This window comes from Mirounga angustirostris, unplaced genomic scaffold, assembly GCF_029215605.1.
Source record: "Mirounga angustirostris isolate CCGP_5_RB_7025 unplaced genomic scaffold, mMirAng1.0.hap1 SCAF_9, whole genome shotgun sequence".
Lineage (NCBI taxonomy): Eukaryota > Metazoa > Chordata > Mammalia > Carnivora > Phocidae > Mirounga > Mirounga angustirostris.
In genome coordinates this window covers 58,904,810-58,919,057 of record NW_026991717.1, presented here as the reverse complement: position 1 = coordinate 58,919,057, position 14,248 = coordinate 58,904,810, and the positions used below count along the sequence as shown (strand labels likewise).

At 51.9% G+C, this 14,248-nt stretch overlaps 2 protein-coding genes across 3 annotated transcripts; one reads left to right on the top strand and one right to left on the bottom strand.

Moving 5' to 3' along the window:
• The first annotated feature begins 556 nt into the window (after nucleotides 1–556).
• Nucleotides 557–3,762, top strand: DUOXA2 (dual oxidase maturation factor 2). Its single transcript, XM_045901906.2, has 6 exons — nucleotides 557–703; nucleotides 1,802–1,859; nucleotides 2,142–2,276; nucleotides 2,527–2,740; nucleotides 3,027–3,241; nucleotides 3,593–3,762. The coding sequence occupies exons 1-6, from the start codon at nucleotides 557–559 to the stop codon at nucleotides 3,760–3,762; spliced, it is 939 nt and encodes a 312-aa protein (XP_045757862.1).
• Nucleotides 3,763–4,579: 817 nt separating this feature from the next.
• On the bottom strand, nucleotides 4,580–7,850 carry DUOXA1 (dual oxidase maturation factor 1). 2 transcript variants are annotated; one of them, XM_045901904.3, is made up of 6 exons: nucleotides 7,704–7,850; nucleotides 7,306–7,363; nucleotides 6,834–6,968; nucleotides 6,406–6,619; nucleotides 5,942–6,159; nucleotides 4,580–5,220 (listed from the first exon to the last, which is right to left on the bottom strand). In XM_045901904.3, the coding sequence occupies exons 1-6, from the start codon at nucleotides 7,848–7,850 to the stop codon at nucleotides 4,964–4,966; spliced, it is 1,029 nt and encodes a 342-aa protein (XP_045757860.1). In that variant the 3' UTR covers nucleotides 4,580–4,963. The 2 variants fall into 2 exon arrangements, with proteins under 2 accessions (XP_045757860.1, XP_045757861.1); XM_045901905.3 differs by lacking the exon at nucleotides 6,834–6,968.
• Between the last annotated feature and the right edge of the window lie 6,398 nt (nucleotides 7,851–14,248).

Here is a 14,248-nt window from a genome sequence, read left to right as displayed (position 1 = left end):
CCACTCCCACACTCCCAGCCCCTCCGAGCTCTGAAGATCCTCCCCAGCAGCACTCTCACCCTCTTCTCTGGATCCTCTAAGGCCAGCTGCCCTGGTGTCCGCTGAGGTCAGACCAGTGCCAAGTGTCGCATTTGGGCGGGAGGCTAGCCCTCTTACTGTGGAGGCTGGGCTTCCCTCATTTGCATAGTAGCCTCGCCTCTTATTTGCAGGATCTCTTTCCAACCGCACCCAGCTGCCAAGCCCTGACATCTACCCAGCGACCTACCCAGGCTGCTATAAAAGGGCTCCAGGTCCTGCCATGAAAGTAACTGGCTATAGCCAGTGAGAAATAATTCCTCTCTCCCACCTACCCAACCCTGCCTGGGCCAACCTAGAGCACTTGAAGGCAGCCAGCCACTAGGCTTCCTTACGGGCGAGTTGAGCAACTCAGACTTGACCAGCCCATTAAATCCTGTCCAAGAACGCAGGGGACCGGGTAAAGAGAAGTGGGACCTGGGTTCAGTTGCCAGGTTCGCACTTTTCCCTCTCCAGCGGACCAAGCTTGGCCCGTTGCAGCATGACTCTGTGGAATGGTGAGCTGCCTTTCTACCCCCAGCCCCGGCATGCCCCCGGCTTCAGCGTCCCGTTGCTCATCGTCATTCTGGTGTTCTTGGCCTTGGCCGCCAGCTTCCTGCTCATCTTGCCTGGGATTCGTGGTCACTCGGTAAGGGGGTGCTAGATGCTAGGGCTTGAGGGTCATGGGCAGCTTGTCTCTGGAAGACCTAGGACAGGTAATACTGTAACAAGGGCTTCCATGAATAGTCAGATGAAACGTTGAACCAGAGGAGCATAGGTGGAGCAGACCCAGAAGTCTGGGGGCAGCCGGCACCCCTCCTTGCCCAAGGACTGGGAGAGATGGAGACCCTGTATAAGACATTCTAGAGACTGACCCCACCTGGATCATCCAGGAGGCTGCTGCGGAGAGTGGGTGCCCAGTCCAGTAATCCTGGGGCTAATTCTAGTCTTCACATGCTGCTAGAGTCTCCCTCCTCTCCTCAGACTGCGGCTGCACTCCAATCTCAGCCTTCAGGTAATGACTAGGGGACCAAGAGCTGAGACTGCTGTGTTTCACTGGTGTGCTGGGTTGAGATGCATGTGTATGGGTGCTCCCATCCTAAGGACTCGGGGACTTCCACAAATGATTCGAAGTTGTAACAGACTGGGTACTTGTCCTTGGGCCACCCCCCCCTCCTTCTCCCAGAACCTAAGTTGTTTTTCCAGTCTAGGAGTACCTAGCCTCCCTGAGTCTTGATCTGTGTCGGTTTCCTTGGGAAACTGGTGCACCTAAGAATATGTGAGAGGCTGCTTTCCCACCTCCTCTACGACAGGACCCTGGGGCTGCCCTCTCCTGGGGGAGGTGACCCCAGCCTGCCTGGCACTTCTGGACTCACTGAGCCTCATCATAGTAGTGACTCGAGTAGCTGGCAAGACCAGGACCAGGAGCCAGATAGCTGGGGGAGTGAAGGTGATATGACAACACCAGGCAGGGAGCCAGGTTGCAGGGTGGACTGGGAAATGGGGCTAGGGAGGCAGAAGTGCATGGCTAGAAAACATCAGAAATGTCAGTGGCTCAGAGGGACTTGCACAAAAAGCAAGACAGACTTTGGCTTTAAAACCTCAGGAATGTAACTCGGAAAAGGGTGTGGGGCAAGAGGGGACAGCTGCAGGGACACTAAAGATCTGGGTGGCATGGGGTCAAGGGAGGTCTTGGGGACTCTAGTTGGGCAGTTACCAGACCTGACCCAGGTGCTTGTTCCTGCAGCGCTGGTTCTGGCTGGTGAGAGTTCTTCTCAGTCTGTTCATAGGCGCGGAAATTGTGGGTGAGTGTGTGGTGCAGCAGATGGGGAGAGGACCTGGGGTGAGGATGGAGGTGGGCAGAGGGCACCTGGGAAAATGGAGATTTGGGGGTTGTTTCCTGCGCCTTCTTTGCATTCTTCAGCTCTTTCTAGTGCCCACTCTTCCACCCTTACCATGTATACCACCTTGGACCCCTAGACCCTCCATCTCTCTTCACAGTGTCCTACCTGCCATCACCACTCTCCTCATTGCATCTCCCCAATGCTCTCCCTAACTCTCCCCCGACACTGTGTTTCTCCCCACAGCCGTGCACTTTAGCGCACAATGGTCAGTGGGTGGGATGAACACCAACACATCCTACAAGGCCTTCAGTGCAGCAAGGGTCAGCGCTCACGTTGGTCTCCACGTCGGCCTGGAGGGAATTAATATTACACTCACAGGTGAGGGGGCTGGGGCAAAGTGAACTTCTGGATTGGCAGACCCCATGGCTGGGGGAGTGTGGCAGGGGCAGCTGGAGGAAATCTCAGACCCCACGGGCTCGAAGAGTTTTTATTCCTCACGGATCCGTGTTTTCCGCAACCGCTGCCAAACCCATGTCTCTCACACCTCCCCTTTCCTACGCGCACTAGCTTAGTTGCGGTGTCCCGGGTTGTGCGCAGCTCCACTACCCCGGCCGCCCTCCTTTCGCAGGGACCCCGGTGCAGCAGTTGAACGAGACCATAGACTACAACGAGCACTTCAACTGGCGTCTGGGTGAGAACTATGCCGAGGAGTACTCGGAGGCACTGGAGAAGGGGCTGCCCGATCCAGTTCTCTACTTGGCGGAGAAGTTCACCCCGAGCAGCCCCTGCGGGCTCTACCGCCAGTACCGCCTGGCGGGACACTACGCGTCCGCCACGCTGTGGTGAGCGCTGGAGGGAAGGCACCTGTGAGTGAGGGAGTGTCGGGGCGGGGGCGTGTGAGCCAGAGGATGTGAGGTATAGTTACAGCCCTATGGGGCGGGGAGTGAGAATTACCGCTCAGACGGTCGGAACCCAGAGAGCCCCAGCAAAGCCTGGGAGTCGGCTACTCGGCTGGAGGGTTCCCCTGCGCCTTCGCCGTCCCAGCCCCGGCTTTCGTTCTGGGGTAGGGACACAGAGCAAGCGAGGCTGGGGGAAGCCAGCTCACAGTGCGGCGGGCCCCCTCCGCAGGGTGGCGTTTTGCTTCTGGCTCCTCTCCAACGCGCTGCTCTCCATGCCGGTCCCGCTCTACGGAGGCCTGGCGCTCCTGACCACCGGCGCCTTCACGCTCTTCTCCATCTTCGCCTTCGCCTCCGTCTCCAGCGTGCAGCTCTGCCCGCTCCGCCTCGGCTCCTCCACGCTCACCACTCACTACGGCGCCGCCTTTTGGGTCACCCTGGCCACCGGTGAGGACCAAGGGGGCGGATTCCGGGAGGCTGGGCGTGGGAGCTGATGTGTGCTTTTCCCGTTTGCAAAATGAGTTCACATATATTATCTAATTTGCTCCTCTTAATAGTTCCTAGAAGCAGGCAGTTATGCCCATTTTACAGATGAGGCCAGGGGGTTCTGAAGGGTTCGGTGGCTTGCCCCAGTTAGCGCATGAACTCATGTATCACGTGATCCATATTAGAGGTCTTTCTGCCGTGTGGGTTGGGGGAGGAAATGCTAGGGGTAGCCCCCAGGAGATGGAGGGGGGCAGGCCAGGTTCTGGCCTGGAGCCCTGACTACCCTGTTTCTTTTTGTCCGCGCCGCCGCAGGCATCCTGTGCCTCCTCCTCGGAGTGGCGGTGGTGAGTCTCCACTACTCTCGACCCAGCGCTCTCCGCACCTTCTTGGACGGAAGTGGCAAGGACTATGGTAGCCAGGCGAACAACCCACTGCATAAGCAGTTCGGAGCCCTGGACTTAACGACTAGTACTAACCTTTGAGCGTTATTCAACCTCGGACTCCTACCCCGCCTCGGCCCCCTGCAGGCCGGGTAGCAATACCTGCTGCGCTCGGGCCAGGAGAGCTAGCTCCAGGAGGGTCACTGCGCCGCGGGCGCCGGGAAAAGCAGGCGGCCTCAGACGTGCCGCACGCCCACGCCCGGGGAAAAAGGGTCTTCCGAGGTGAGCTGTAAATAAATCCTTTTTCTTTTTCTTTTTTTCTTAAACTTGTTTCTATTACATTCAATGGCTTTTCCAGGCTTGGGGAATATGAGTCCTCGGCCGACTTCCCTGGGTTGGAAGCAGCCTACTACATTCTCTCTGCCTTGCCACAAGGCTCTGGGAGAGGGGCGCCCTCTAGTGAGCCCAAAGGGGAACCCTTCGGAGCCAGCATCTTCCTGAGGTGCCCCAGGCGGATGGCAGGTAGCAGTGACCAGACAGGTCAACCTCCCATTGGCTCAGCTGAGTGGGAGGGAATGGCATTTCTGAGGTCATTTACTAACTCCAGTTTATTCACTAACTAAGAGGTAGTGTCCAAAGGCCAAGGTAGTTGTCAGCAAGGCATAAAAATGTAAATCCTGGGATTTTTTTTTTTTTTTTAGGTCCTTGGCAAGACCTACAATCTTATTTGGCAAATTTGAGAACTGAAGTTTAAGCTTAAAGATAATGTAGCACACTTAGTTAATATAGACCTGGGACAAGAAATTTGGTTTCTTCTGCTGCCCAGGGCTTTCATTGTATCAAGAGATCACACAAGTAAAAGAAGAACAAGAGGGACCCAGGAAAAAGGAAAATAAGAGGTACAGAGGGATGAGGGGGACTACATGGGAATCACACAGTAACCTCCCCCCCCACACACACACACAATATAGATGAAGCTGAGTTTCAATAAATGGCCCCTCAAAGAGGCAAGCATCAAGGGAAGGCAGGGTTGCTGTGCAGAAATGGCCAGCACCTGCTTGGTCTTAACATGGAGACAGGGTTGATAGGCAGCCCCAATGTCTGTTTAGCATATTAGGGCTTTTTGTTTTCGTTTTTGTTTTTACATCAATAGAAAGAGGCTCTTTTTCCTACTCCACCTGCAGATTGAGGCTGGGGACAGATTGGTTTCAACCCATCCTGCAGTCAGTTCTGGCAGGTTTATGGGGCTTCAATGAGATCTGCAACCAGATTGGAAGTCCAGGTGTCCACCAGGGAGAAGCCCTTATAGGGCACAGTCAGACTCTCTGTGATGCTCCTCCTTACACCATGCCTCAGAAGAAGCCTCTGACAGAAGAATGTCCTGGGGCTCAGGACTCTCAGCTGTGGACCGGTATCTGGGGCTCAGGAGTCCCCCTTCCTCAGGATTCCACTCCAGTGAAGGATCCTCCCCTGTACTCTGGTTGAAGAAAGCCTTCAGCCTTTGGGGCTGCATCCTGTGGGCCACTGCCATGGCCAGGCCGAGCAGCATACAAAGCAGTCCTGGGAATGAGACAACAGGTGTCCCGCCTTGGTGATAGTAATGCTGTCCCAAGGACATCTTCTCCCAAGAGCATCAGAACAACTCAAAGAGAATCGCTGGTATCCCTGTTTCAGGGCAACTTGGGCTCAGAGCAGTGACGGACTGAGGGTCATACAGCTGGTGTGGCTCTCTGTTGTTCTGAGTTTTGGGACTCTAAGCCCAGTGCTCTTTGCATTACATCTCAGAAGAGAGAGAGAAAAAAAAGAGAACTCTGAAAACAGAGAACCCTGGGGGAAGGGCAGAACACAGAGGAGGAAGCATGAGAAAGGGCATGAGAGAAGAGGAGAAGAGAAGAAATTGCAGGACAATTTAAGGCTACGTGAGGCAGGGAAAGAGAAGGAAAGCAAAGGAATGGGGGACACAGAGAAGAGTGTTTGGGGGAAGTGGGCAGGGACATAAGACTGGAAGATTTGGGAAAGAGCTGGGTGAAGAGAGAGTTAGGGGATGAGGGAAATGACAGAGACAGAAGACACAGGGAGTAGGCATCTATGGAGGAGAGGCAGGTGGAACTGGGGAGATAAAACCCAGAGATGAGTGATGTAAGAGGGATGGGGCTTTAATGAGAGGAAAGGCATCCTGGTCCCCAGAGGCAGATCCTCAACCCCCACTTATATGGTGGTCCCTGGCCCTCCTTCCCTGGCCCTAAGCCTTCTGGTGTCTGTCTTCAGGGCTGCACCTCACCTGTGGTCAATGTGATCCAGAAGGCAGGCCCATGGTGAGTGTGCAGCGTAGCAGTACCCAGGTGCAGAGCACAGGGTGGTGTGAGTGATGTGGCCGTGGAGAAGAAGAGCAGTCCCAACAGCTGGAAGATGCCTGTGGCCAGCAGCATGTGGCCACCGTAGACCAGCACGGGCATGGACAGCATCACATTGGCCAGCAGCCAGCAGAGGAATGCCACCCTGGAGAGCGAGGACCCAGTGAAGGCTGGCCTGGACACCTCTACTTGGAAGGGCCCAGGTGGAGGCTCAAGGACCCAAAAATATCCCAAAGATGTGAGATAGGGATTTCTGCCTATAGGTTTCCCAACCAAGCACCATGGGGCTGGTGCCACCCTGTCCCACCAGGGATTTCCACATAAGTGGAGGAAGATGGGTAGAAACTCCATTCCTGGGTCTAGGCCAGCAGGGCCTCCATCCCACCCTCACCAGAGCATGGCTGAGGTGTAGTGTCCTGCCAGGCGGTACTGGCCATGCAGACCACATGGACTGTTCGGGGTGAATTTCTCAGCCAGGTAGAGCACGGGGTCCGGCAGCCCCTTCTCCAGTGCCTTTGTATACTCCTTAGCATAGTTCTTGCCTAGGCGCCAGGTGAACTCCTCATTATAATTGATGGTCTCATTCAGCTGTTGCACTGGGGTCCCTGGGGAATAGGGCAGTTGTGCTCAGCAGGAACCCAAGGACCAGAGTGGGCATTTGCCTGGGTAGGGGCTCATCACATTGGGCAGAGGGACAGGAGCTGGTCTCAGTCTCTGGAAATTTCCCTTCCTACCATCCCCCCATCCTGTAGATCCAAATTAGATCCCAAAGACACAGCAGAATCTTCTCCTCCCTCACAGGTAAGAGCCATTCCTCACCTTTGAGTGTAATGTTGAGTCCTCCCAGACCAACCTGCAGCCCCACATCAGCGCTGATCCATTCGGAACTGAAGGCTTTGTATGATATGTTGGTGCTGACCTGGCCCACGAACCACTCAGAACTGAAATTCACAGCTGGGGTGGGGAGTTGGGCATATGGGAACTCAGGAAGGTCCAGGCATTCCTGGGTTAGAGTCAGAAGGAGAGCTACAAGGGGTCTAGGTCTGTTTTGCTCTTAACTGTATATCTGTTGACTAGCTCAGGGTCTGGCTCATGGTTAGTTTGTCAACAGTATATTTGCCCAAGATGAATAAAGAGGTCAGAATCCAAGATTTCCTTTGGTGACAGTCTGCTTATGCCACCCCCCCTCCCTCCCCTGAAGCAGAAGATGCCATGAAGAAACAAGGAGAGGACAGGCTGACTGCCGAGGGAACTAGATGGGACAGAGGCAGTTGACCAGGATTATACTCACCCAGGATCACAGCCCCAATGAATAAGCTGGTCACCACCCGCAACAGCCAGAACAGCCTCTGAGTCATAGGGTGGGTGGGTTTAGAAGGAACACCCTCCTTCCAAATCCACCCTTCCTCTTTCCAGACTTGTGTGTGTGTGGTGGTGGTAGGGGGATGTTCTAAAACTGAGGTCACTTGGTCAGTTGTGATCAAAGTGCCTGGCATGTAATAGGTGCTCAATTACTATCCATTGAATCAATGAGTAGGGAACTTCCTCCTGGGGGTGGGGGTGGGTGACACTTTCTCAGGACTGGAGTCTCCTTCCTGAGTCTGGTTGTAGCCAGAGAGTCTGGCCCCCTCACCTTGAGGCCAAGATCTCTCTGGGGCTGGGGTCTCCAGGGTTGGGCTTGTTTCTCACCATCTTGCCCCGAATGCCAGGCAGGATGATGATGAAGGTGACCAGTGCGGTCACAAAGATGGTAATGACGACGGCCAAGGTGGTGTCCATTGGGAAGATCAGCTTGTGGCCCACATAGAAGGGGAATGTGTGTCCCAAAGTAGCCATTTTGCTGGGGTTGTGCAGGGGAGGCGTATGCTGTAGGACAATAGATGTGTATGTCTAGGTGCCAAGCACTATTCTTGGTGCTGAAGATACAGCAGAGCATAAACCAGACCGCGTCCCTCATCTCTGGAGCTCACCAGATGATACCGCTCCTGCCATTCGGCTGCCCCTCTGCCATTCATTTCCCTACGTTTTGACTGTGAGGGAATGGGGGTCTTGGCAATCAGTCTCTGTTGCCCCATGCTCCTTTCCTAACCCGTAGGTCCCCTAAATCAGGGCCACAACCACCCTCGAGTCTTCTCTGCTTCCTCTGGGACTGTCTTAGGAAATATAATTCTCTTTTATCTTTCTCAGACCTCCAGCACAATCAGACAGATCACAGGACATAAAAAGATCTATGTTTACTATCAAGTGAAGGCATAAGGGTGAAAGATGGTACAGATTACATCAAGTGGCTTTCCTTCTCAGTCCCCAAAGGAACAAAAGCCAGACAGCTCTGCTAAGTATCTAATCCAACTACATTATCAGAGGGCTGATTCCCAGTCCTGGCACTCCTCGGACTGGTCTGTCCAGCTTTCTCAAGCACCCTGGCTCCTACTCTGGCAACTCTAGAATAAACAAAATCAAGTTCACTTCATCTTACAGTCGATGAACCCAGCTCTACCAATATCCCTGTGTGTGATCTGTACTGGGGCCTTGGTTTGCCTGGGAGGCTCCATTATTTACAGTCTGACCTGGTAGTGTCTTGTTAAGCGATGCAGTGAAACAGTAAGTTTGGAGTTGTGCAGCTCTGTGTCTGAATTCTGCCTCTGCCTCTTGCAAGTTACTTGGCCCCTACAGAAACTTGGTTTTTTTACAAAATAGAAATGATAATATCTACCTCGCAGGGTCATTGTGAGTGTGAAACAAGATTGTGTGTGTAAAGTGCTAAGAATAATACCTGAAACAGAGTGACATCAATAGATGGGAAATAGGGGACATTTTATTACTCCGTTTCTCTCTCTATCCAATCCTTCTTGGAGGGAACCCTGGGCTAGAATCAGTTCTGGGTCCAGTTCCAGTTCTTCACTAATTTTAAAACATTGGGCAGTCAAATGACAACCTCCCTGGCCCTTGGTTTCCTCATCTGCAATTGGATATGATGATCTCCAGGTCCCCTCTAGTTCTAAATTCTGTGATTCTTCTATAATACCTTGTGGAAGGCTCCCAGCTTTCCACTCTCCTCCTAGGCCAGGCCACCTCCTATGCTGTCTCTGGGGGTAGCATAGTGTCAGACAGACAGTTTGAACTTTTAATCCCATCTTTTGGACAAGTCACATAACCTCTGAGTCTCAGTTTTCATGTGGAGTTTTGCTTTTTTTCTTAACTCCTCAATTCTTCCATTCCAGAGGAACAGGTATCTCTTTTCCTCCTAGGCTCTCACTCCAATCCTGCCTGCCTTCACTACCACCTTTCTCATTAGTCATCCCCTTTCTCTTTACAACTTTTCAGCTTCTCTTTCTCTGCTGGCTGTGTAAATTTCTCCCATCTTAGGCACACAAAGAGAAGGGACTCTGTCCCTTGAACTTCTTAGTTCTTTCCAGCTACTGTCTTATCCCACTCTCCCCTTTTCACAGCCAGGCTTTCTGGAAGAATAGACTATGTTGGTGTTTTCACTGTTTTATCTCCTCAACCCATTGCAATCTGGCTTGTCTCTGAGAAGTCTCCGACTTTTCCATTAGGTTACCACATGCTAAATCCAAAGGGAAGTTTTCACTTCTTATCCTTCTTGACCTCCCTGTGGTATTTGGCATTGTGGAAGTTTCCCTCTTTCTTGTCCTCCTTGGGTCTCCATGACACTATGCTCTCCTGGGTCTGCTGCCTTTGGCCATTCATTTTGTGGCTCCTTCGCTAGTCCTTCCTCCTTCTGACATATTTCTGTTTCCCAGGAGCCTGTCTAGGCTTTTTTCTTCTAGCACTCTTCATGATTCCCTAGGTAAACTCATCTATTTCCATGGCTGTTGCATCTCAAATCTATGTCTCCAGGTAGACCTCTTACCTGCGCTCCAAACACAAAAGGTCCAATTACCCTGTTGACATTTTCACTTGGCTTTCACATGGATGCCTCGGATTTAACAGGTCCCACACTGAATTCACTCTCTCTGCTCTGCTTTTTATTCTCTTTGTCTCTTTGGTGGCATCACCACTGTACCAATAAAATAAATCAGAAAGCTAGACCATCTGACCTCCTAAACATTTCTTGAAGCTATCCATGCATTTCCTTCCCTACTGCCCTAGTTCAGCCTCATTCTATCTTGCCTGGTGGCAGAACATTTTTTTTTCTAACAAGCAAATATAATCATTTTACTTCTTTGCTCTAGGTAAAGTCTAACCTCACAATCACATACAAAATCCTCTGTTATCTGATCTCACCTACCATTGCATCTCTATCTTTGGCCTAGCCTAACCTCTAGCCATACTCAACTATTGGCCTCTCCCTGAATCTGACATGCTCTTTCAAGTCTTCATGCCTCTGTAGATGCTATTTCCTCTGCCTGGCATGCTCTTACCCCTTAGCAAAGACCTTTTCACCCTTCAAGTCTCAGCTCGTATTACCCCCTCTGTGAAGTTTCCTCTGAAACCATTGGGCCAGTGTGGATGTTCCCACCTCTAATATTCTGATTGCATTTTGAATATACCTCCACGATCACAATAATTACACTGTATTATAATTATTTGAACATCAATCTCCCCATTAGCTTCTAATCTCCATCTTTGCATCCCCTGCTTATAGCATATACTAATAAGTCTATGGGTTGAATGAACGAATATATGAATGAGTTCCTCTCCCTGCTGGTAGCATCTTCTATTTCACACACAAGAGGGAGCTATGCTCCCTCTGTGCTCTAGACAGTATTAAACTCTCATTCAACATTAATTGAGTGTCACGAATATAGGGCTAAGGATTGGGCAGGAAGGGATTTGACCAACCCTGCCCATTTTTAGTGCTTTCACAAAATTTTCAGAGAGCCTCTTACAATAGTTAGAATCCAAAGCATGAGTGTTCATGTTTAATTGAATCTGAAACATATATTTCAACTCTAGCTAAAGATAAATAACTAAGAACGCGGGCGCCTGGGTGGCTCAGTCGTTAAGCGTCTGCCTTCGGCTCAGGTCATGGTCCCAGGGTCCTGGGATCGAGCCCCGCATCGGGCTCCCTGCTCAGCAGAGAGCCTGCTTCTCCCTCTCCCACTCCCCCTGCTTGTGTTCCCTCTCTCACTGTGTCTCTCTCTGTCAAATAAATAAATAAAATCTTTAAAAAAAAAAAAGCTAAGAACGTGTGGATTAAGTTATCTTTTATAATAAGTGATATGATATTTATTTTATTTATTGGCCTAACAATTTTTTATCAATGACACCTAGACTGAAGCCATTACAATTGTGATGGAAGGCTATATTTTTTAGAAAAGGCTATAAAATGTAGAATATCTTGGGTAATAAGGTAGGAAGATAAAGCAAGTTTACTGATCCTATGAATACATATTATATGCTGAAATTTCAAAAACAAATATTTGCAATATAAGCAAATAATAGTGTAATGTATTTGGGTTAGCGTTAGATGTTAGCATTATTCCTACATATATTTTAATGGGAGGTTATAAAATATTTTACAAGAATGGCTCATCTCTATTAACATGGTGCTTCAAAGAAACACTAACAAAAGGCTCTGTAAGTACAAAAGAACAATGTTAACTTATTTCCAATTCTCCAGAATACTTATTAAAGATGACTAAAGAAAAAAGATAGTTGGTGAATAAAATTCACCTTTTTTAATTTCTTCTTGCTTAACTTAATGAATTAGGTTTTCCTTAATCTACATCACCTAATCTAAAGTTAATTTTGGATGACGCTGATCCCAAATTAGTTTTAATTATTAAGGTAACAGGCCTCCTGCATGAAGTGGTGGGACTGAAATGAAAGTCCTCATGCCCAGCCATCCTGCTTTTCCTACAAAGCTTGTAGTTTCCCTCTGGAACATCTTCCTCCTTGGCTTGCCAAGGAGGCTCTGACAGTAGAATTTCTTCCAATCTGAGAAAAATCTCTTGTCAGTCTTCACTCACTTCTCCCCTAGCTCACCACCACGACTGACAGGTATACACAATGGACATGGATATAAATAAGACAAGATACAGTCAGACATACACCCACAGTTTCACGTAAACAGAAATAGGACACAAAAAGAAAGTAGCTCTCAGTAACGTAAAGAACTAGATACATAAGCCCTCAATCAGAGGCCCCGGTGACAAAACTGAGGTGCTTTCTCAATGGGTTGGGTCAATCCCCACGCTTTCTCCCTGTCCTGGAGAAGGGAGGGCCACTCTTTTCCCTTTCTGAACTCCCTTAAAATACTGAAGCATTTCTAATGCTCAGTTGTGTTTCAGACACAGTTACCTAACCCTTACCTATCTCAGGTTGAAGTGGGGTTCCTATGTGTGTATGAGGGGTGGGCAAGAAATAAAGTTACGCGTCTTTAAGAAAATTCAGCCTAGTACAGGGTCTTCAGCAAAGTTGTCACGTGCTTTCTTAGTGCTCTGTGGCTCCTCTTGTAGCCTCCCTCTGCCCACCTCCCCCATCTTCTGGAACCCAGAAAGACTCCTAATTCTCTACAAAGGGGGGAATGGGTGACATGGCTGGAGTTGCCACGAGCTCTGATTGATGATTCACAGCTACTAGAATGTAATATTTTGTTTCTTTGGTTGGGGTTGATCCCATTCAAAGTTTACAGCTCTGGCTGGCTACAGGGACCCTGTCAGGCACTCCTGTCCCAGCCTCTTCTCATGAAGAAGGCATGTGGACATGTGTATGTGTGTTGTTGCACCAAGGAAAGAATTAAGTGTTGAGGGCGCCTGGGTGGCTCAGTTGGTTAAGCGACTGCCTTCGGCTCAGGTCATGATCCTGGAGTCCCTGGATCAAGTCCCACATCGGGCTCCCTGCTCGGCAGGGAGTCAGCTTCTTCCTCTGACCCTCCCGACCCACCCCCCTCTCATGTGCTCTCTCTCTGAGTCTCTCTCTCTCAAATAAATAAATAAAATCTTAAAAAAAAAAAAAAAAGAATTAAGTGTTGAAACAGAAGATCTGAGGAGTGGGTTGAGGCAGGAATCCCCAGTAAGGGCTGAGGTGAGTAAGGAGCCCGGGGTGGTGGTGGGGGGGGGGGGGTGCTGAATCATGCAAGTCAAACATCTAGGCTCCAGGTAAGCCGAGATAAGGAGTCCATGTCTGTAAACCTAGTGGCATTGATGGATGGCCTCCTCTTAATTTCTTATCAAGCTCTCTTTGAGGAACTCCCACTTGATCTGAACTTGCCCTGGGTGGACGCGGGAACCCGCGGGGCAGTGGCGGCACTCCGACGTCCCCTTCAAAACCCTCCCAGACCGCACCGACCCCAGCAGCCTCATCCCCGCCACTCACACCCGGACCACCATTTCCTACCTTCGCGTCTCGCAAACGATGCGTGCGTGGCAGCCTGAGCCGCCGCTCGCCTCGTCCTTGTGGAACCTCACAAGCAGCGCTCCTGGGGCTGGGATTAGGGCGGGAACCGGGTCCAGACGTTGTCACCGAAAGCGCACTCCCTTTCTCTTGGCGGAGCCCGCTTCCCGTCCCACTCTTCTAATGCACTGAAGGACCAGGCTTCGACCGGACAAACCGGGTCCGGGGTGCTTCCCCGCCCACCCCTGCAAGTCGCTCTCAACCTTCTCAGACCGCACCCGAGGCTCTGAGGCGCTGCCTCCGGTCCTCGGCCGGGGACAGAGGAGGGACGGCGCGCAAGAGCTGTCCCCTCCGCAGCCATCCCTCCGGCCCCTCCTCCTCCTGCCCCCTGCCCAGAACCCCGGGCGGCTCCGGCACAAACCTAGCGATGCAGTCCGGGGACCGGCGGGGCGCGGGCGGGGCTCGAGCGCCGGAGACCCCGGGAGCTCACGAGGAACCCTGCGGGGGGAGGAGTGGTGGCCACAGACTCTCTCAGGGTCTTAGGACGAGGGCCTTGCTTGGACGCCTGGCCTGGTCTGCCGGCATTGACCGATCCTCTTGGTCTTGGAGCCCAGCTCCGAAGGTGTGGAGAGTTTGGGGGAGCGCCTCCCCGGTCCCCCCGCACCCGCTTGGCCCCCGCCCGCACCCCAGTCCCGGCAGACTTGCCCTTTTTGCTGTCCAAGTGGCCGCACTAGCCGAGCCCTCGCCAGCGACGGGACAGATCCCCCGCCTGCGCCCTGCGAGCCAGCGCCGCCTCACCTGGCGCGTCCCGGTCCCCTCGGAGCACCTCGGCGGGTCCCCGGCGCGCCGGCTGCTATCCCGCCCCGCCCCGCCCCGCCCCGCCCCGCCCCGCCCCGCCCCGCCCCGCCCCGCCCCGCCTCGCCTTAGAACCCGGC

Excerpts from the sequence above, each read along its gene's own strand:
- DUOXA2 (XM_045901906.2), top strand. The coding sequence starts at position 557 with ATGACTCTGTGGAATGGTGAGCTGCCTTTCTACCCCCAGCCCCGGCAT. Across the intron at positions 1,860-2,141 it reads CATAGGCGCGGAAATTGTGG|CCGTGCACTTTAGCGCACAA; the intron begins GTGAGTGTGTGG and ends TTCTCCCCACAG. Across the intron at positions 2,741-3,026 it reads TACGCGTCCGCCACGCTGTG|GGTGGCGTTTTGCTTCTGGC; the intron begins GTGAGCGCTGGA and ends CCCCCTCCGCAG.
- DUOXA1 (XM_045901904.3), bottom strand. The coding sequence starts at position 7,850 with ATGGCTACTTTGGGACACACATTCCCCTTCTATGTGGGCCACAAGCTG. Across the intron at positions 7,364-7,703 it reads CTGGCATTCGGGGCAAGATG|AGGCTGTTCTGGCTGTTGCG; the intron begins GTGAGAAACAAG and ends CCTATGACTCAG. Across the intron at positions 6,969-7,305 it reads CATTGGGGCTGTGATCCTGG|CTGTGAATTTCAGTTCTGAG; the intron begins GTGAGTATAATC and ends TCCCCACCCCAG.